General features: G+C 48.2%; 1 protein-coding gene across 3 annotated transcripts in view; it reads left to right on the top strand.

Annotated features, from left to right (window-relative positions):
• HMOX2 (heme oxygenase 2) overlaps nucleotides 1-14,431 on the top strand; it is a 37,757-nt gene extending 23,326 nt beyond the window's left edge. For 2 of the 3 annotated variants that reach the window (XM_070568591.1, XM_070568590.1), the window contains exons 2-6: nucleotides 10,076-10,202; nucleotides 11,471-11,588; nucleotides 11,982-12,473; nucleotides 13,426-13,552; nucleotides 13,643-14,431. In XM_070568591.1, coding sequence (XP_070424692.1) covers nucleotides 10,117-10,202; nucleotides 11,471-11,588; nucleotides 11,982-12,473; nucleotides 13,426-13,552; nucleotides 13,643-13,770 — 951 coding nt within the window. In that variant the 5' untranslated portion in view covers nucleotides 10,076-10,116 and the 3' untranslated portion in view covers nucleotides 13,771-14,431. Of the gene's footprint in view, nucleotides 1-9,203; nucleotides 9,436-10,075; nucleotides 10,203-11,470; nucleotides 11,589-11,981; nucleotides 12,474-13,425; nucleotides 13,553-13,642 lie in introns of those variants that run through there. The other variant, XM_008524750.2, reaches the window with a different exon arrangement.
• The last annotated feature ends 700 nt before the right edge of the window (nucleotides 14,432-15,131 follow it).

Here is a 15,131-nt window from a genome sequence, read left to right as displayed (position 1 = left end):
GAACCAGACAGTAGGTTGGCAGCAGGCTGACTGCTCTGTGCCCCTGACCACTCCTCCACTGGAGGCAGGGCCTGCCGGTAACTCTAGGAAAGCCGAGCCTCTTACTCTGAGGAAGTCTGATAGCTGCTGCTGCTGGTCCCCTGCTACTGTAGACACAAGCCTGTGTAGGATGGGGCCAGCCTCTTGGAGTTACCAGTTCTTGGTCTGGGCCTGTTTCCGTACCCCCACCTCACCCCCCACCCCCACACTGCCAGAATCTAGGCAGTTACTGTGAAGAAGGCTGGGAATAATACCTAACTCGGTAGGCCTGTGGGAACATGTTAAGATCCCTTGCAGGTCCAAACAGATATAGGAGTCACCTCATTAGATTGACCAATGCCTTGAGCATTGCTAATCATAAATAAGAAGTTTATGTTGACATACTTCGTTTCTTGAAACCAGATCTTCTATTTCTTGGTAGTTACTGTGGAGATGGGTGCTGTAGAGCTGTGCAGACTCTATTGTGACCTCCCCTTCGTGCAGGGATGCCCCGGAGCCTCTGGCTTCATTGTCCACCAAGGTCTCAGAGGTCTGGCTGCTTCCTCTAGGCATCGAGTGGCAGGGGATACATCCTCCCCTTTGGGACCAACCATCTCCAGCCTTGGCTTGCCCTGCTAGTCAACAAAAGCAGGGCTCACCAGAGAACAATCTCGAGTTGCCATGTAATCTGACTGAGCCAAGGTGAGTGTTGCAGGGATGGGCAGCAGCAGATTCTATATCTCCAAATGGGACCCTGAGCATTTACTTCTCAGAAATCATAGGATTGAGCTCGTTTCATACTGAAAAAACAAATGGCAGGCAGTGGCTTAGAAAACCCTCCACTGCACTTGTAAATGCAGTGTAGTAAAGCCTCGTTTCCATGCTACTCGTACTCTGTGATGACGCCATACTAATCTCACATGCATGTGCCGCTCTGAAGGTTAGCTGGGGACACAGGAGGAATCACTTTGCATTCAGAAGGACTCGGAGTTGGTCCCAGCTTGACTGTTAACTCTTTGAGTGACCTTGGCCATATTACTTAATTCTCTTGATCTGAGTTTCTTCATAGTCAATGGGACCCTGCTTGAAAGTGACTTAGCCTAATGTACCCAGGCCTGTTAGACTTTAGTCCATTGCTCTTCCTCTGCACCACCCTCTCCTGGGTGAACTTGAGGGCCTTCTGCCCCTGCAGGAATGCTGCTAAGGCTCTGTTGAGCCTGTTTGTAGAGAGGAAAGCACCTGGGAGCCCATAGCACTTCTAGGTTTTCCAAAATGGAAATGCTTCAAAATGGAGATGCTTCAGCAGAAGCATCTTAACTACCCACTCTCTCTCTCCATCTCCAAATGCTATTCATAGTCATCATTTATGAGAGACCTGAAGCCACAGGTGACAATTGTTGCACCTCAGTGGAAGGAAATAGGACTGACCCTACTTTTATCCACAGGACACATACTTTCAAGATTGTTCCAAAGTTGGAATAATTTTTGCTTGATAGTACCTAGGGGTGACCCGTGGTCTCGTCAGCATTTGCTCTCTTACAGCCAGCTCTGTAGGATGTCTCTTGGCTAGGCTTTGTTCTTATAAAATCACAGCCTAACCATTTTAGAATTCAGTCAGGGCTTGGGTTCCCCTCCCCACCTTCCCGGGAGGTGCTTCTCATGGAACTAAAGAGTCTTTGTCTTCCCAGCCCTAAGACTGAGTCCTCTAGTGTAAGGTGAGGTGGCACTTTGAACAGGGCGGGTCTTGTATTTATTTCATTAATGGTAGGAAGTGCTCTTTACCGGAACTGGTCTTCAGCACCAGCAACAGTAGACTTCTTGCCCCTTCTCTGCGCTCTTTTGAATGTTTCAGGTCGTCCTCAGTGTCTGCTCTGAATGTTTGCTCAAGTGGATTTGAACATGCTAGAGATGAGCACACCTCCCTCCCCAGTAAAAAAAAAAAAGCCTACCGGAAAAGTCTTGGACTTCTGAGTGATGTCAGGTTTTGAGGTTTCTAAGAGGCTGTGCCGTTAGACTAGTCAGCAGTTGTTTTGCTTTCTGGTTGCTTCTTGCCCAAATGTGCAAGTGTGTGTTTAATAAGTCTGATGCAAGGACCTTGTGTCCTTGGCCTCCCCACTTTTCCAGGATTCCTTGTCTGAACTTGCTCTTTATCATGAGGTTAATACTCATCCATTCAGTGAACAGTGTGATGGAATTCACCCAGTGATTAAAATGAGAGGAGTGACACTTGTGAATAAGATTTCCACAGGAGTGGCAGCGCCAGAGTTCAGAGGAGATCTCAGGCCATTTAGTTTATAAACTCAGAAGCTGTTGACCTAGATGATGTGGTTTCCTGAGGGTTTGGGGAGGCCCCTCTTATCAAGTGCCTTGTCGGGTTAGAGCTGATTCAACCCCATCCACTGCTCCCAACATCTGGCTCAGCCAGCATCGAGCAGCATCTGCAGTGTGTGTTTTCTAGTCGTAGTGGTCACATGTCTCACCTCAGACAGAACAGGTATTCCCATGTCCTGACATTGCCAGAGAATGAGGGCTGAGTCAGAAGTCCTCAGGTGTGACCTGCACAGAATTATCTATGGATTCCATATTGTTCCTCAGTGTTTCATAATCACTCAGCTCATTTTCATCAACAACTTTCTCAGTAAGACAACATTTGAGGCAGCATTACAGTTTCATGAAACACTTGTACACACATTAGCTCATTTAGTCCTTACAGCACACTTGAGAATGTGGAGCAAAGAGAGTTTTGTTACCCTGTTTTATGGATGAGGAAATTCAGCCTTCAAGACGTTATGACTTACCTATAGCCATGGAGCTACTAAGCATTGGGACTCCAGATCTAAAACAGAATCTTTCTAGCTCTAAAGACCATGCCCTTTGTGCAGGGCCCAGCTACCTTTCCATTCCCAAAGGTGGGCTGGGTCTATAGCAATAATCAGCAGTGAGCGGGAGCCCAGACGTGGCTCCTGTAAACTGACAGGTCCACTGAGCTGCTGCCTGCCCAACATTCCAGTCTCCCTGAGGTTAGGGAGCAGGGCGGGGCCAGTCAGGTGGCTGTTTACCTCAGGCAGGAAACAGGTCGCACCTCTTCTGCACATCCATTCACCTGGGTGGGATGCAAATGGCTCTTGGTACACTACATCCAGGAACAGGGCTTCTTCCCCATGTTGAGAATTTCCTGATGTTTTAGCAAGGTCTGAAAAGCTCACCCAGAGTGTCTCCTAGGGTTGACTAGCTAGTAAACAGCTCTGGGTTCATTCTCAAGTCCTTTTGTATAACTTAACTTTTGTTATAAAATGGTTTCACGGTCTTCTGTCTTATTTGATCCTCCTAATAGTCTTCTGGTATTGAACACTGGTGAAAAATGGAGAGAACCAGAGAGATTTGGAACTCTGAAGAGATGCACTTTCCCGCCCTTGGCTTCCTCTCTCCTGCTCCTCTTCCCTCCACAGTAGCCCTAGCATTCTTTGCTCCCCAGATCATATGTACGGTGTTAGAATGTAGACATATTCAGAAAAGAACTTTTGTGGTGGTGAACAACCTACTTGTTTATATCTGCTGAGGCCTGATGGGAATATTTGGCACCATTAAGACTTGACTTGGCCTGATTGTGGTATTGTTAAACAGAGACAGGTATTCTCACAGAAAAGCCTTTAGGGGATATAGAGAGAAGGAAGAGATCCTGTAATCCAGGAAAAGGAGAGTTTGGGATTCTTGTATTCTGTGTTTACCATCTAAAAACATTTATGGGGCACATCTTGCACATGGTTTTTAAACTGTGACCCTCCTGAATGTTGCCATATAAGTGGGTGGGGTGAGATCATAGACCAAGATGTATACAAATGAAAGGTATTTGTTCAGCCAAAAGAGTGGAAAAAACACACATACTCACCCATGGGCTGTGGGAAGGAAGCTGCACCAACGACCAGGGACAGGCCTTCAGACAGAAGAAACCAGAGGCTTCATTACCTACAGTACTGGCTAAGAAAAGGAGCCAGAGCCTGATGGAGTCCCGGCCCTCACAGGTACACAGGTGAGGAGCAGCCTCAGTGCTGGGCACTGGGGGAGTGGACTTGGAACTGGGCCTGTGTAGAGGGGTCAGGGAGGAGCTGTGGAGCCAGTGCCCAGCTCCGATGTGGAAAGAGCAGCTGAGGGCAGGGACTGCAGGAGACCCTTGGCCAGCTGGAGCCCAGCGATGGGAGCAGTGGACTCTGGAGGAGTAGCGGAGAAAACAACACAGGCAGGTAAATGCAGGAGCCAACCACCTGGGCCCTATAGGATGAGAATGGTCTTGGCCAGCTCTGAGGCATGGGAAATATACGTAAGTCAGTAGTTAGAAAATGCACACCAGGAGAGAGAAAGAGAAGGAAGGGGATGGAGGGAGGTAGATCCAAAGAAAGATAAAACCAGATTTCATACCAGTCAATTCAGAAACATAGTACCCAATTAAAATTTTTATTATTTTACTTGATATTTTAAAATTTAACCAATATTTTCTTGTTACCCACATACACCTCCTTCATTTAGTTAGCTTTCTCAGTAGGCATTCCATTTGTGCATCTGAAACAGTTACAGCTCAGGTTGGAGAATCCCCAGGGTGCTGAGCTGTGAGTGATTTGGAACATGGTATTGGACTCTGAGAATCTGAGTCTGAGGGAGTCTTGCTGATCTGTCTTGTGGGAAGGTTTTGGTTTAACTAGGGAAACAAGACACTGGCACTTGCGGAAGCTGAAAAATAGTCACTTCTTAATGTGATGTCAGTTCTATACAGGAGTGAACTCTGAAGCCTCTAACAGCTGTCTAGGAAGCAGGCAGGGACTCTTGATGCCCAGCCACAAGCCATTCATCCAGGAGGGAGCAGCCACTTCCTTCCCTCTGGCTGTTTCCTCCTCTGCACATGTGGGTGACAACACTAGCTCATGTTGTGGGCATCCAGTGAAGTACAGTAGCGGGTCATGGTTGAATGTACCAATTCCAGATTCAAGCGGGAGAATTGTTCTAATTCCAGGGAGCTGGTCGCCCTGCCTTTCCTTCCCCCTCCTCCCACCTTCCTCTTGAGTGCTGGCTGACCTCAGCAAACAGCTCCCTTCCTTCAGTTGTGGTTTTCCGGGGCAGAGAAAAACAATGAGATTGAAAAAGAAAATTGTTATAGATGAAGTCTTGTGTTGTTTTTGTTTTTTCTTAAGATTTTATTTTTCCTTTTTCTCCCGAAAGTGTTTCCAGTGCATAGTTGTATATTTTTACTTATGGATCCTTCTAGTTGTGGCATGTGGGACGCTGCCTCAGGATGGCTTGATGAGTGGTGCCATGTCCGCGCCCAGGATCCGGACTGGCGAAACCCTGGGCCACCGGAGCGGAGTGCATGAACTTAACCACTTGGCCCGGGGCCAGCCCCATAGATGAAGTCTTTATTGTGCCTTTTTGAATCACCGGATGAGGAATGAGTGATGGAGTCCTTGCATATGTTTCTGTCTGGTGGCAGTGCACTAAGCTGACACCTTCTGAGATTTGCTGGACCTGAGTCTCCATGGAGGAAGATTTAACATCGTTGAACATGTCTGTTCTTTTACAAGCCCTAGTGCCTTGAGCCTGCAATTTACCAGGAGCGGTAGCTTTGAAATGAGTGTTCTGGATCTATTGGCAGGACTACAGGAACCTCTTTTGCTGGAAGGAACGTGGGTGATAGGTTGTTGCCACTTCTGTCAGATCAGGTGTGGGAGAGAAAACTAGTAGCCATCAAGTGAATGGCTAGGAGTACAGGAATTTTGGAGTTATGGAGGCAGATTTTATAAACAGAGGGTCACAGTTTTCTAGAGTTAGAAGAGAAAGAGGGCACATTGACCTTTCTGGAATTTGTAAAGGGCCCAGGGGACTTCCTGTTGACTAGTTAGCACAGTGCAGGATTCTAGCTGGGTTGCTTGCTCCAGTTCCTCTCTTTCTGTCTCTCTGTCCCTCTTTCTCCTTCTACTCTGCCTTTCCCTCCCCCTTTTCAAGAGAGTTGAGCCACTTTATATAAAAGATGGAGCCAACTGGCTAAAAAGTCCAACAAATAGTAAGTATTTGTAGCTTTCCAAATTTCCTTCCTGTCATCATCAGTATACTTACATACTTTTTCACATAGTTGTAGTCAGTATTTGGGTCCTTTTTTTAAGAAATAAGTTTATGTAGACTTTTCCATGCGTGGATGCATCCCATCAGCTTGTTGCAGCTGTGCCAGGATTCCACTGTTTGCTGTTGTTTGAGCAGTCCTACTCTATATTGTTAAGCTGTGTGACTTTTTTCTAATGTCATAGGGCTATTCCACATTTTGGTATGGATTACTGTTAGTACTTCTTGAAGTGAATGTACTGGAGTGGAATCTTTTTGTTGTTTTTGTTACGGAGTGGGGCAGCCTGTTGTCGATAATGAGAAGGTGAAGTCTAGAAAGATTCTACATTTACGATTTGGTCTCTGATTTTCTAGGAATTCCAGTGGTTCCTGCAAAGAAAAAAGAATTCAAGTGTAGAGGTCGGCCAGACTGAGTTTAGACATGTAGCTTTTCAGAGAATGCAGTGAAATCTGTTTCTGATGTTGCAAGACAGCTTCTGAATGTTGCACTATGTGGCCAGTCCCTTGAAGAACAGTGACCAGGCCATAGGGGTAGACACAGGCTGCCTCCCCTGGCACCCAGCCTGTGTGGGTTGAATGTACCAACAGAGCCTTCCTAAGCAGCACCCCCCACCCCGCACACAGATGGTGCTTTTAGCCTGCACTAAGGACACACTATTTTTGCTGCTGGGTAGGATAAGCTGGTATCTATTTTTCCTTCAAAGCAAAATCGTTAAATCATGTTTTGAGTTTAGAAGACTCTTGAAGTAGTGGACATCAGATTACTTTTCACTGTTTTTTTTTTTTAACTGCATATTGTTGACAGTATGCATTAGACCATTGCCTACCTGCCTTCTTTCCTTTAGGTTTTTTATTCAACAAGTGTTTGTTTTCCAGGCCCTGGAGCTACAGCAGTGAAACAGACAGCTGTGGCCCTGCCCCTGGGGCCAAAGTTGGGCCTTCTGCCAGGTGGGAGGAGGGAATTGGGGCTCTCAGGCAGGACTGAGGTGAAACAGGGTGGGCAGAGTGTGCCTAAGGGGAGACTGGCACAGATAAATTGTTACTGAACAAAAGAAAATGCCAAGGTGGGCATCTGTGGAAGCAACATTCTCTTCCCCTGTGTTTTATTTAAGAGAAGCAAAAGGCCTTGTTGCTTGAGCAAGACTGCACCCTCCCAGAGCATGCAGTTATTATCCAGTGAAACAGTTAATGATCAGATTTAATCACGTACACAGTCACTATTGTGCAGCATAATTAGGTGCAAGAAGTTTACTGTTACTGCAGTTGGTAACCTAGGCAACCAGATTGCACTTGTTCTTGCTTTTGCCCACTTTTAGTTTCACCTGCAAGCAGCTTGAGGGCTGCAGTCCTCAGGTGCCTGGAGTGTGACCTTAGCACAGCCATGTGTTCTGCCACCTATCTAAAGACTCTGAGACCTTTTACTGCACCCTTCTCTCCTCTAGGTGTCCCAGAGCTCCCATCCCCGCACCCTCTCCTCTCTGCAGCCAACCTGAGTGCTGAGCAGCTCGGGACAAATCTTGGCTCTCAGGATGTCCAAGGGTGTGGAGCTCAGATGTTCTTTCTTAAAAGTCTATAAAACGAGATTAGCATGAACAAGCCGGTGTGGGGGTTATTCTGCAGCTGGCAAAGTCTGCCTTGGCCCCTGGGTAAAAGCACTCATAGCTGGGCAGCCTTACGTGCTCTCTGTGGTCTGTCCCATTTCTACTTTGTTCATATTGTTCCTTGTTCTAGATGCCCTTCCTCTCCCCCACCCTAAATGCTGTCTGTAGTTGAGGGTCCTGGGTAATTTCTCCCTTCTCCAGGAAGCCTCTCAGAATACTCTTCCTTCATGTGATGACCACCTACCTTTGCATTCTGGACTTAACGTTAATGCACGGTACAATTCATCAGCATTATCGGAGAGGAGAGTATGTTTGATTGGGAGTCAAGAGAAGATCCCCATTTTCTATATATTCTGCTATTTTCTTTTTTTCCCCCAGCTTTATCGAGATATAATTGACAAAATTGTAATATGTTTAAAGTCTACAATATGATGATTTGATATACACATACATTGTGAAAGGATTCCCACAATCGAGTGAATTAACACATCCATCACCACACATATTTACCTCTTTTTTTTAGTGAGAATGTTTAAGATCTACTCAGCAAATTTCACTTATGTAATGCAGTATTGTCAACTAGTCACCACTGCTATTCATTAGATCCTCAGACAATATTCATCTTTTAACTGAAATTTTGTACCCTTTTACCAACCTCTTCCCATTATGCCACCCTCAGCCCCTGGCAACCACCATTCTACTCTAAGAGTTCAACCTTTTTTTTTTTTTTTTTTTTCAAAATTCCACATGTATGTGATACCATGCATAGCTTTCTCTGTCTGGCTTATTTTACTTTATGCTATTTATTTTCTAAGCATTTTTGGATAACATCAGTGAGCCTCAATCAAAATACAAGTCCAAACAATCATGTCTGGTATTTACTGAGTGCTTACTACGTGCACGTACTGCGCTAAAAGCCTTACCTTCTGTGCTCTCATTTAATCTGCCCTATCGTTAATCCCATTGTATAAAGGCTAAATCTATAGGCAAGAGAAGGTTCAGAAAGATCATGTTGAGCAAACCATGCATTATAATATTCCAAAAGCTAATGGAGAAGATATAACTACATGCCTAAAGAGAAACTCAAAAAGGATATTTACCAACACATTAACAGTGGTTATATCTGTGGGTTTAGAGAGGGGTGGTTTTTGTTTTCTTCATTATACCTTCGAAGGACCATTTCTTACATGTCTTTGTCCCCTTTGACACCTATTTCTGGATGGAACACATAGGAAATGGTCAGTGAATAGATACTGGTTGAGGTAGAAAATGAAGGTGTCTTCTTTCTGTGACTTGATTTGGCCCCAATTTTGGTAGCTCTGGTTTCATGAATTACTTTTTAGTTGTTGGTGCAACAGTGCTGCTATTCATCTGGAAAGTTCCCCAGATGTGCTGCCCCTCTGCACTGCCAGAGTGGAGGCCTCTAGGGGTGGAGGAGGAGCTTGTCGTGTTGTGGGACTGTATTTCTCTGGCTGCCGAAGGCTCAGCCCTGGCAGCAGGCACCGAGAGCTGATTGGCCAGCTTGTGTGTTTTCCTTCAGCCCTGCGGAGTCTGGAGTAGGCTGGGGAGTGTCTGCTTGCTTGGTGACTCAGTGTAGCTGATGTAGGTTGTCCTCTGCTTTAAAGCAGAGCAACTTGAGCAGCCTGGCTTAATGTTCCAGTTAGTGCCCAGCTCTGCTGCTCTCTGCACAAGGCCACCCAACCCTTAACAGGTAGGACCAGATGGTTTCAGATGCGCTTGCTGCCAAACTCAGAGCTACTGCGCCATTGCTTTTTTTACTTAAAGCTTTATCTGTGATGTTTTCTTAGTTATTTTATGTTTTAGGTAACTTTTAATTTTGATATAATTTCAGTCCACACAGAACAGTTGGAAGACTAGTACAAAGAACTCTTGTGTACCTTTTATCCAGATGCACCATCAGCATTTTGCCTCATTTGCTTTACTTGTGGCTGTCCTCCCTCCCTCCCTCCCTATCTCTCTCTACGTATATGTGTGTATACACACACACACACACATTTTCTGAACCATCTGACAATAGTTGCAGACTTTGTGTCCCTTTACTTTTGAAAACCTCAGTATGTATTTCCTAAAACATGGACATTCTCTTACATAATCACAGTACAATTATAAAAAACAGCAAGTTCAACATCAGTACAATGTTATTACCTAATCCACCGTCCATATTCAGATACAATCACAGTAATGGCAGAGCTTTATTTTTAAAGAAAACAGTCCTGAGGCATGTGGGTGACTCCTTGGTTATGTTGGCTCAGAGGAGAGCAGAACCAGCAGGTGTTTGGGGGAAGTGACTGCTGTGAGCGCCACGTCACCAGCTCCTCATGTCTCTACAGGACCAGAGAAGTGAGAGCAGCAAGAACTACACTCAGCAACCATGTCAGTGGAACTGGAGACCTCAGAGGGGGTGGATGAGTCAGAGAAAAAGAGCTCTGGGACCCCAGAAAAAGAAAACCACACCAGGTGAGCAATGGGGGCTGGTTGAGTTGTCAGGTGGGCCCAGAGCCCAGCTTTGTGTGCTGGAGGCACCAGGCTGTGGTCAGGGGCCTTGCTGTTGTGGCCCCCAGGATGCCTGGTTGGAACTGCAGAGACAGCATACTGCACCCTGGACTGCTCAGCACTTCCCTGTTCCTTCCCGAGGAGGCAAGAGAGGCACTGCCAGGAGTGCTGAGTGACAGTGTTGGACGGTACTTCTAGTCCTGTAGGTTAAAAGCCTCGGCGTTTTTGGCATCTGGGGTGAGAAAGGGTAATCAGAGGCAAAGCTGGCACTTTTTCTAGTGTCTTCCATCTCTCAGAATGTGGGAGCAACTCTAACTCCAGAGGTTTTTCTTACTGGCTAGGGCCTGTTCACACTAAGCCTCAAGTTACTGGGGTCTCTTCTTGATCATTCTTAGCCTCTTGTTATAGCCTTGTCATTGGCAAAGTTCTTTTTTCATATCTTGAAATAATTGCTAATAATAAATAACTCTCAGCACATGGGTGATACGAGCTAATCTCCTAAAGAAGCCAGCAGAGGCTGGGTTGTGAGAGGCCAAATTTTTCTCACTCTAGTGGATGATTGTGTGGACACACGTGAGCCCCTGCCCAGTGCTACCATTTAGGGTCATGTGTTCTTTAGAGCCTTGTCCAGTATTGGCTACTGGCATCTATTGACACAACTTTATCCTGTGTAATTTTGTTAAGCAGCACAAACCTGGGTCCTGGCTCCAACCTCCCCAGTCTTTGTTTCATTCTCATCATCCTACGTCTGGGCCCAGCCACATGTAGTCCTGAAGAGGCTAGGAGTCCAAGGTGGGAGGAAGGCAGCAGGGCTGCCTCAGGAGATCCATGGTCAGTCCTTCACAGTGGTGTGGCTTCCAGGAGACACGTTCCCAAAGGCTGGCTGTTCCCTGGAGAAGCCAGCAAACACTGGTGGTATTAGAAGTGTGTGTTTCTTCAGGCACTAGGTGGCAACAGAAGCAAAGCATCCTTCTTTTGAGTGGTTCAGAGAGACATGGATACTGTTGAAGAGTAGGCCATAGACATCCCACATGTCACCCAAGTCCTTGGGGCAGACTGGGGTTTGCCTGCGCCTTGCTCCCTGGCAAGACCCTGTGTCCATACTAGAGTTGAGTTTCTGAATGGCCCCTGCCTCCAGCTCAGTGAGTGGACACCCTGGAGCTGGGAAGGGCTTAATTCACCCATGCAGCCATGCATGCATATGCGCATGCACACACACCCTCTCTCCACAGGATGGCTGACCTCTCCGAGCTCCTGAAGGAAGGGACCAAGGAAGCACACGACCAGGCAGAAAACACCAAGTTTGTCAAGGACTTCTTGAAAGGCAACATTAAGAAGGAGCTGTTTAAGGTTTGTGCCCTAGTCACAGACGGGTCGTGTTGGAGGCCTTAGTCCTGCAAGCAAGGTCCCCCTGGAGCTGCTCCGAGGGGGAAGCTGGCCCTATCTCCACACTCCGCTCTTTCTTGATGTCAGGCTGTGGTTTTCCAGGCTTAAGTGGAATAACAAAGTGATGTAAAGGAAGCAAAAGTGTCCACATTCCAAAGAATTCACCATGTCCTTCCTTTAAGGAACAGTTTCCTGGGTATGTGAAATAATTCACTATATAAAAACAAGCATTTGGGGGTTGGAAAGGGGGCTGCTGCCCAAGCCTTTGTCTCCAGCTGCTCGAATGTGGTGGGCTCGGGAGTTGCTGGCCAGGGCTTGCAGCCCTTTCCCATGGTCTCCTCCCATCACCCTCAACAGCTGGCCACTACTGCACTTTACTTCACATACTCAGCCCTCGAGGAGGAAATGGACCGCAACAAGGACCACCCAGCCTTTGCCCCCTTGTACTTCCCCTTGGAGCTTCACCGGAAGGAGGCCCTGACCAAGGACATGGAGTATTTCTTTGGTGAGGACTGGGAGGAGCAGGTGCAGTGCTCTGAGGCTGCCCGAAAGTATGTGGAGCGGATCCACTACGTGGGGCAGAATGAGCCGGAGCTGCTGGTTGCCCACGCCTACACCCGCTACATGGGGGACCTCTCGGGGGGCCAAGTGCTAAAGAAGGTGGCCCAGCGGGCACTGAAACTCCCTAGCACGGGGGAAGGGACCCAGTTCTACCTGTTTGAGAATGTGGACAACGCGCAGCAGTTCAAGCAGTTGTATCGGGCCAGGATGAACGCATTGGACCTGAACTTGAAGACCAAAGAAAAGATCGTGGAGGAAGCCAACAAGGCCTTCGAGTACAACATGCAGGTACTGCTGGGGGCCAGGTGGGAAGGGGGCCTCCGATGACAGGAGCCAATCCACAGCTGCCTGAACGGGCATCAGTACATTAGGACAGAAGAGCTAGAGCCTGCCAAAAAGGAAGTCGAGGGACGAAATAGGCCACAGAGGGCGAGCCCAGTGGTGGCTCCGCCTTGTTTGAGACACAGCTTGTGTTTTGGGAAGGTGGGCCTCCAGCATGTAGAAGTGTTGGGGAGAATGGAGCTGTCTCCCTCCTTCTCACCATAGCATTCTGTTCTTGAGGAATAGATTTACTCCTTTTTAGTAAGGGGTGCTATGAAAAGTCCTGCTTGGTAAGTTCAGGAAGAGAACCAAGGAGAGTGAGGAGTGTAACTCAGATTACAAGTAGCCCTTAGATGGTGCTGAGCCTGCGGAGGCTGATTCTGTGCTCAGAGCCCAGACTAGACCTCAGCACCAGGAGAGTGGCCACTGGGGGAGTGAAGTGCCAGCCTGACCACAGGCCCGTCATCCCTCTGGCCTGACACATCAGCAGGCCTCTGAGAGCCACTCAAGATGGGTGCGCCCTGCCAGGGCCTCATTCTCCAATGTTGTTCTTTTTCCATCCTTTGTTGCTAAGAATACCCAGCAACTGGAAGTGGGTAAGTCTGTGTGCTTACATGGTGTTTGTGCACAGTGCTTTTGCTTTCTCCTCTCTCTGCCCTGATATTTTCAGTGTCCAGGGAAGATCCACCACAGTCAGCACTTGTGGGGTGCCAGGCAGCACAGGTACAGCCACCCCTCCCAGAGCTCGTGCTAGGGAGAAGTGCCAGGGCAGTGCGGCCACCCCCAGCATTGATTGGGCTGTTGGTTTGCACTCTTGAGCAAGCCTCACCTGCTCCAGCTCCCTCTGCATGGGGGACATTTTCTCTGAAAGCAGAGTATACAAAGTCCAGTGATGGCTGTCAATCCTCTGTTCCTGCAGATATTCAATGAACTGGACCACGCTGGCTCCTTGCTAGCCAACGAGACCCTGGAGGATGGGCTCCCTTTGCATGATGGGAAAGGAGATATGGGTAAATGCCCCTACTATGCTGCTAAACAAGACAAAGGTAGGTCTTGCGTGTCCCGAGCTCCCTCCCAGGGTGAGCATATCAGCATCCCCCACTGATGCGATGTCCCCTGTTGGTACTGCCATACAGGTGTCCTGGAGGGCAGCAGCTGTCCCTTCCAAACAGCCGTGGCTGTGCTGAGCAAGCCCAGCCTCCAGTTCATTCTGGCCGTCGGTGTGGCCCTGGCTGCTGGCCTCTTGGCCTGGTACTACATGTGAAGGACCCATCACACCATGCTCGCACCGTCCTCCTGAGTGACCACTGGCCCACCCCCACCCCCAACCGGGACTAAACTACCACCTCAGGTGACTTTTTCTTAATGCTGGGTTTGAGAAAACAAGCAACCAATAAAAGCCAGATGCTGAAGCCTCTATCTGTCAGCATCCTCTTGGCAGGTCAAATGCTGAGCTGGGTTCAAGCCCATCCTCCCTGCAGCCCCCAGGCTATAGCACCAGGAGCAGCCAGTGCAGCTCACCGGGCTGACCTGGGCCTCTGGAACCAGCTCTGCTCCCTGGGCACCCACACCTCTGACCCGAGGCTCGTTCCCGTTGTTCTTCCTTGTGTCGGCATTTAAATGGAGATTTTCCCCGTCCTGGGAGCAGAGCACTCAACAACCCTAGGCTGCCATAGCTATGTGGGAGGGAGGGGGGCCTCTCCAGATGCTGCTGTTCTACTGTGGGGCCTCTCCCCAGGGTCAGGGGGAGCTAAGAGGGGCAGAGGCCAAGCTTGCACCCTGCCTCAGCGGCCCTGGGAGCCATGTCCTGGGTAGCCGTCCTCGTCCCTCTCAAGCAGAAACCCCTGAGAGGGCTCTGTTCAGCTGTGACCTCTCTTCTCTGCCCTGTGTAAATGCTACAGCACTCAATAAAGCGGACTCTAACAGCTGCCTCCATACTTCCTTCTCGCCGCTCCCATGCAGCCCCCTCCAGCCCTTCCTGTGTTCCCAACACTGCTGTCACCTTCCCACAGCCCTCCTCTCCAGGGCAACGTCACTCTGACTGTCTCACAAAGACCCTTCAAGTCTACGTGGTCCTGTGGTTTTCTGACTCTCAGAAGTGCTTTGGAGGTTTTCTGCTTTTTGAAATTTTTTTTTATAAATTAGGATAAAAAATTATATGCTTGTATTATATAACAATTCATTGTCTAAAATAGAAATGACTTATTTTTATTACTAGGCGTCTGTTACCTGTTTTATATATTAAGGATGTGCAAAAGTTTAATTCACAAGAGTTAAATGGTGGGGAAACTTTGTTCGACTACTGACCAAGCCTATGCACCTTCACAGTTCAGATGAGAGGTAGGGGCAGAGCAGGCCCAGAACCTAGGGGTCCAGACTGCCTGCCCCCTGTTAGCCTTGAGACCAGAAGCCTCAGCCCCAGTGGCTCTGTCTTGCTTGAGGGAGTGAGAACCTGCCTACAAGGTGGGATGACCCTGAGTTCGAGCTAGGAGCTCCAGCTGAAGGTCCCGTGAGCAGATGCCAAGGTGTGGACCTGGGTGAAACCAGCATCAGAGATAGTAAGGTGACCTTACAGCCCTGTGAAGCCAACTCATGCCCTGGCCCGGCACAGCTGGAATCCCAGTC

The sequence above is a fragment of the Equus przewalskii genome, chromosome 12, assembly GCF_037783145.1.
Source record: "Equus przewalskii isolate Varuska chromosome 12, EquPr2, whole genome shotgun sequence".
NCBI lineage: Eukaryota > Metazoa > Chordata > Mammalia > Perissodactyla > Equidae > Equus > Equus przewalskii.
This window is presented reverse-complemented; position numbering and strand designations above follow the sequence as displayed.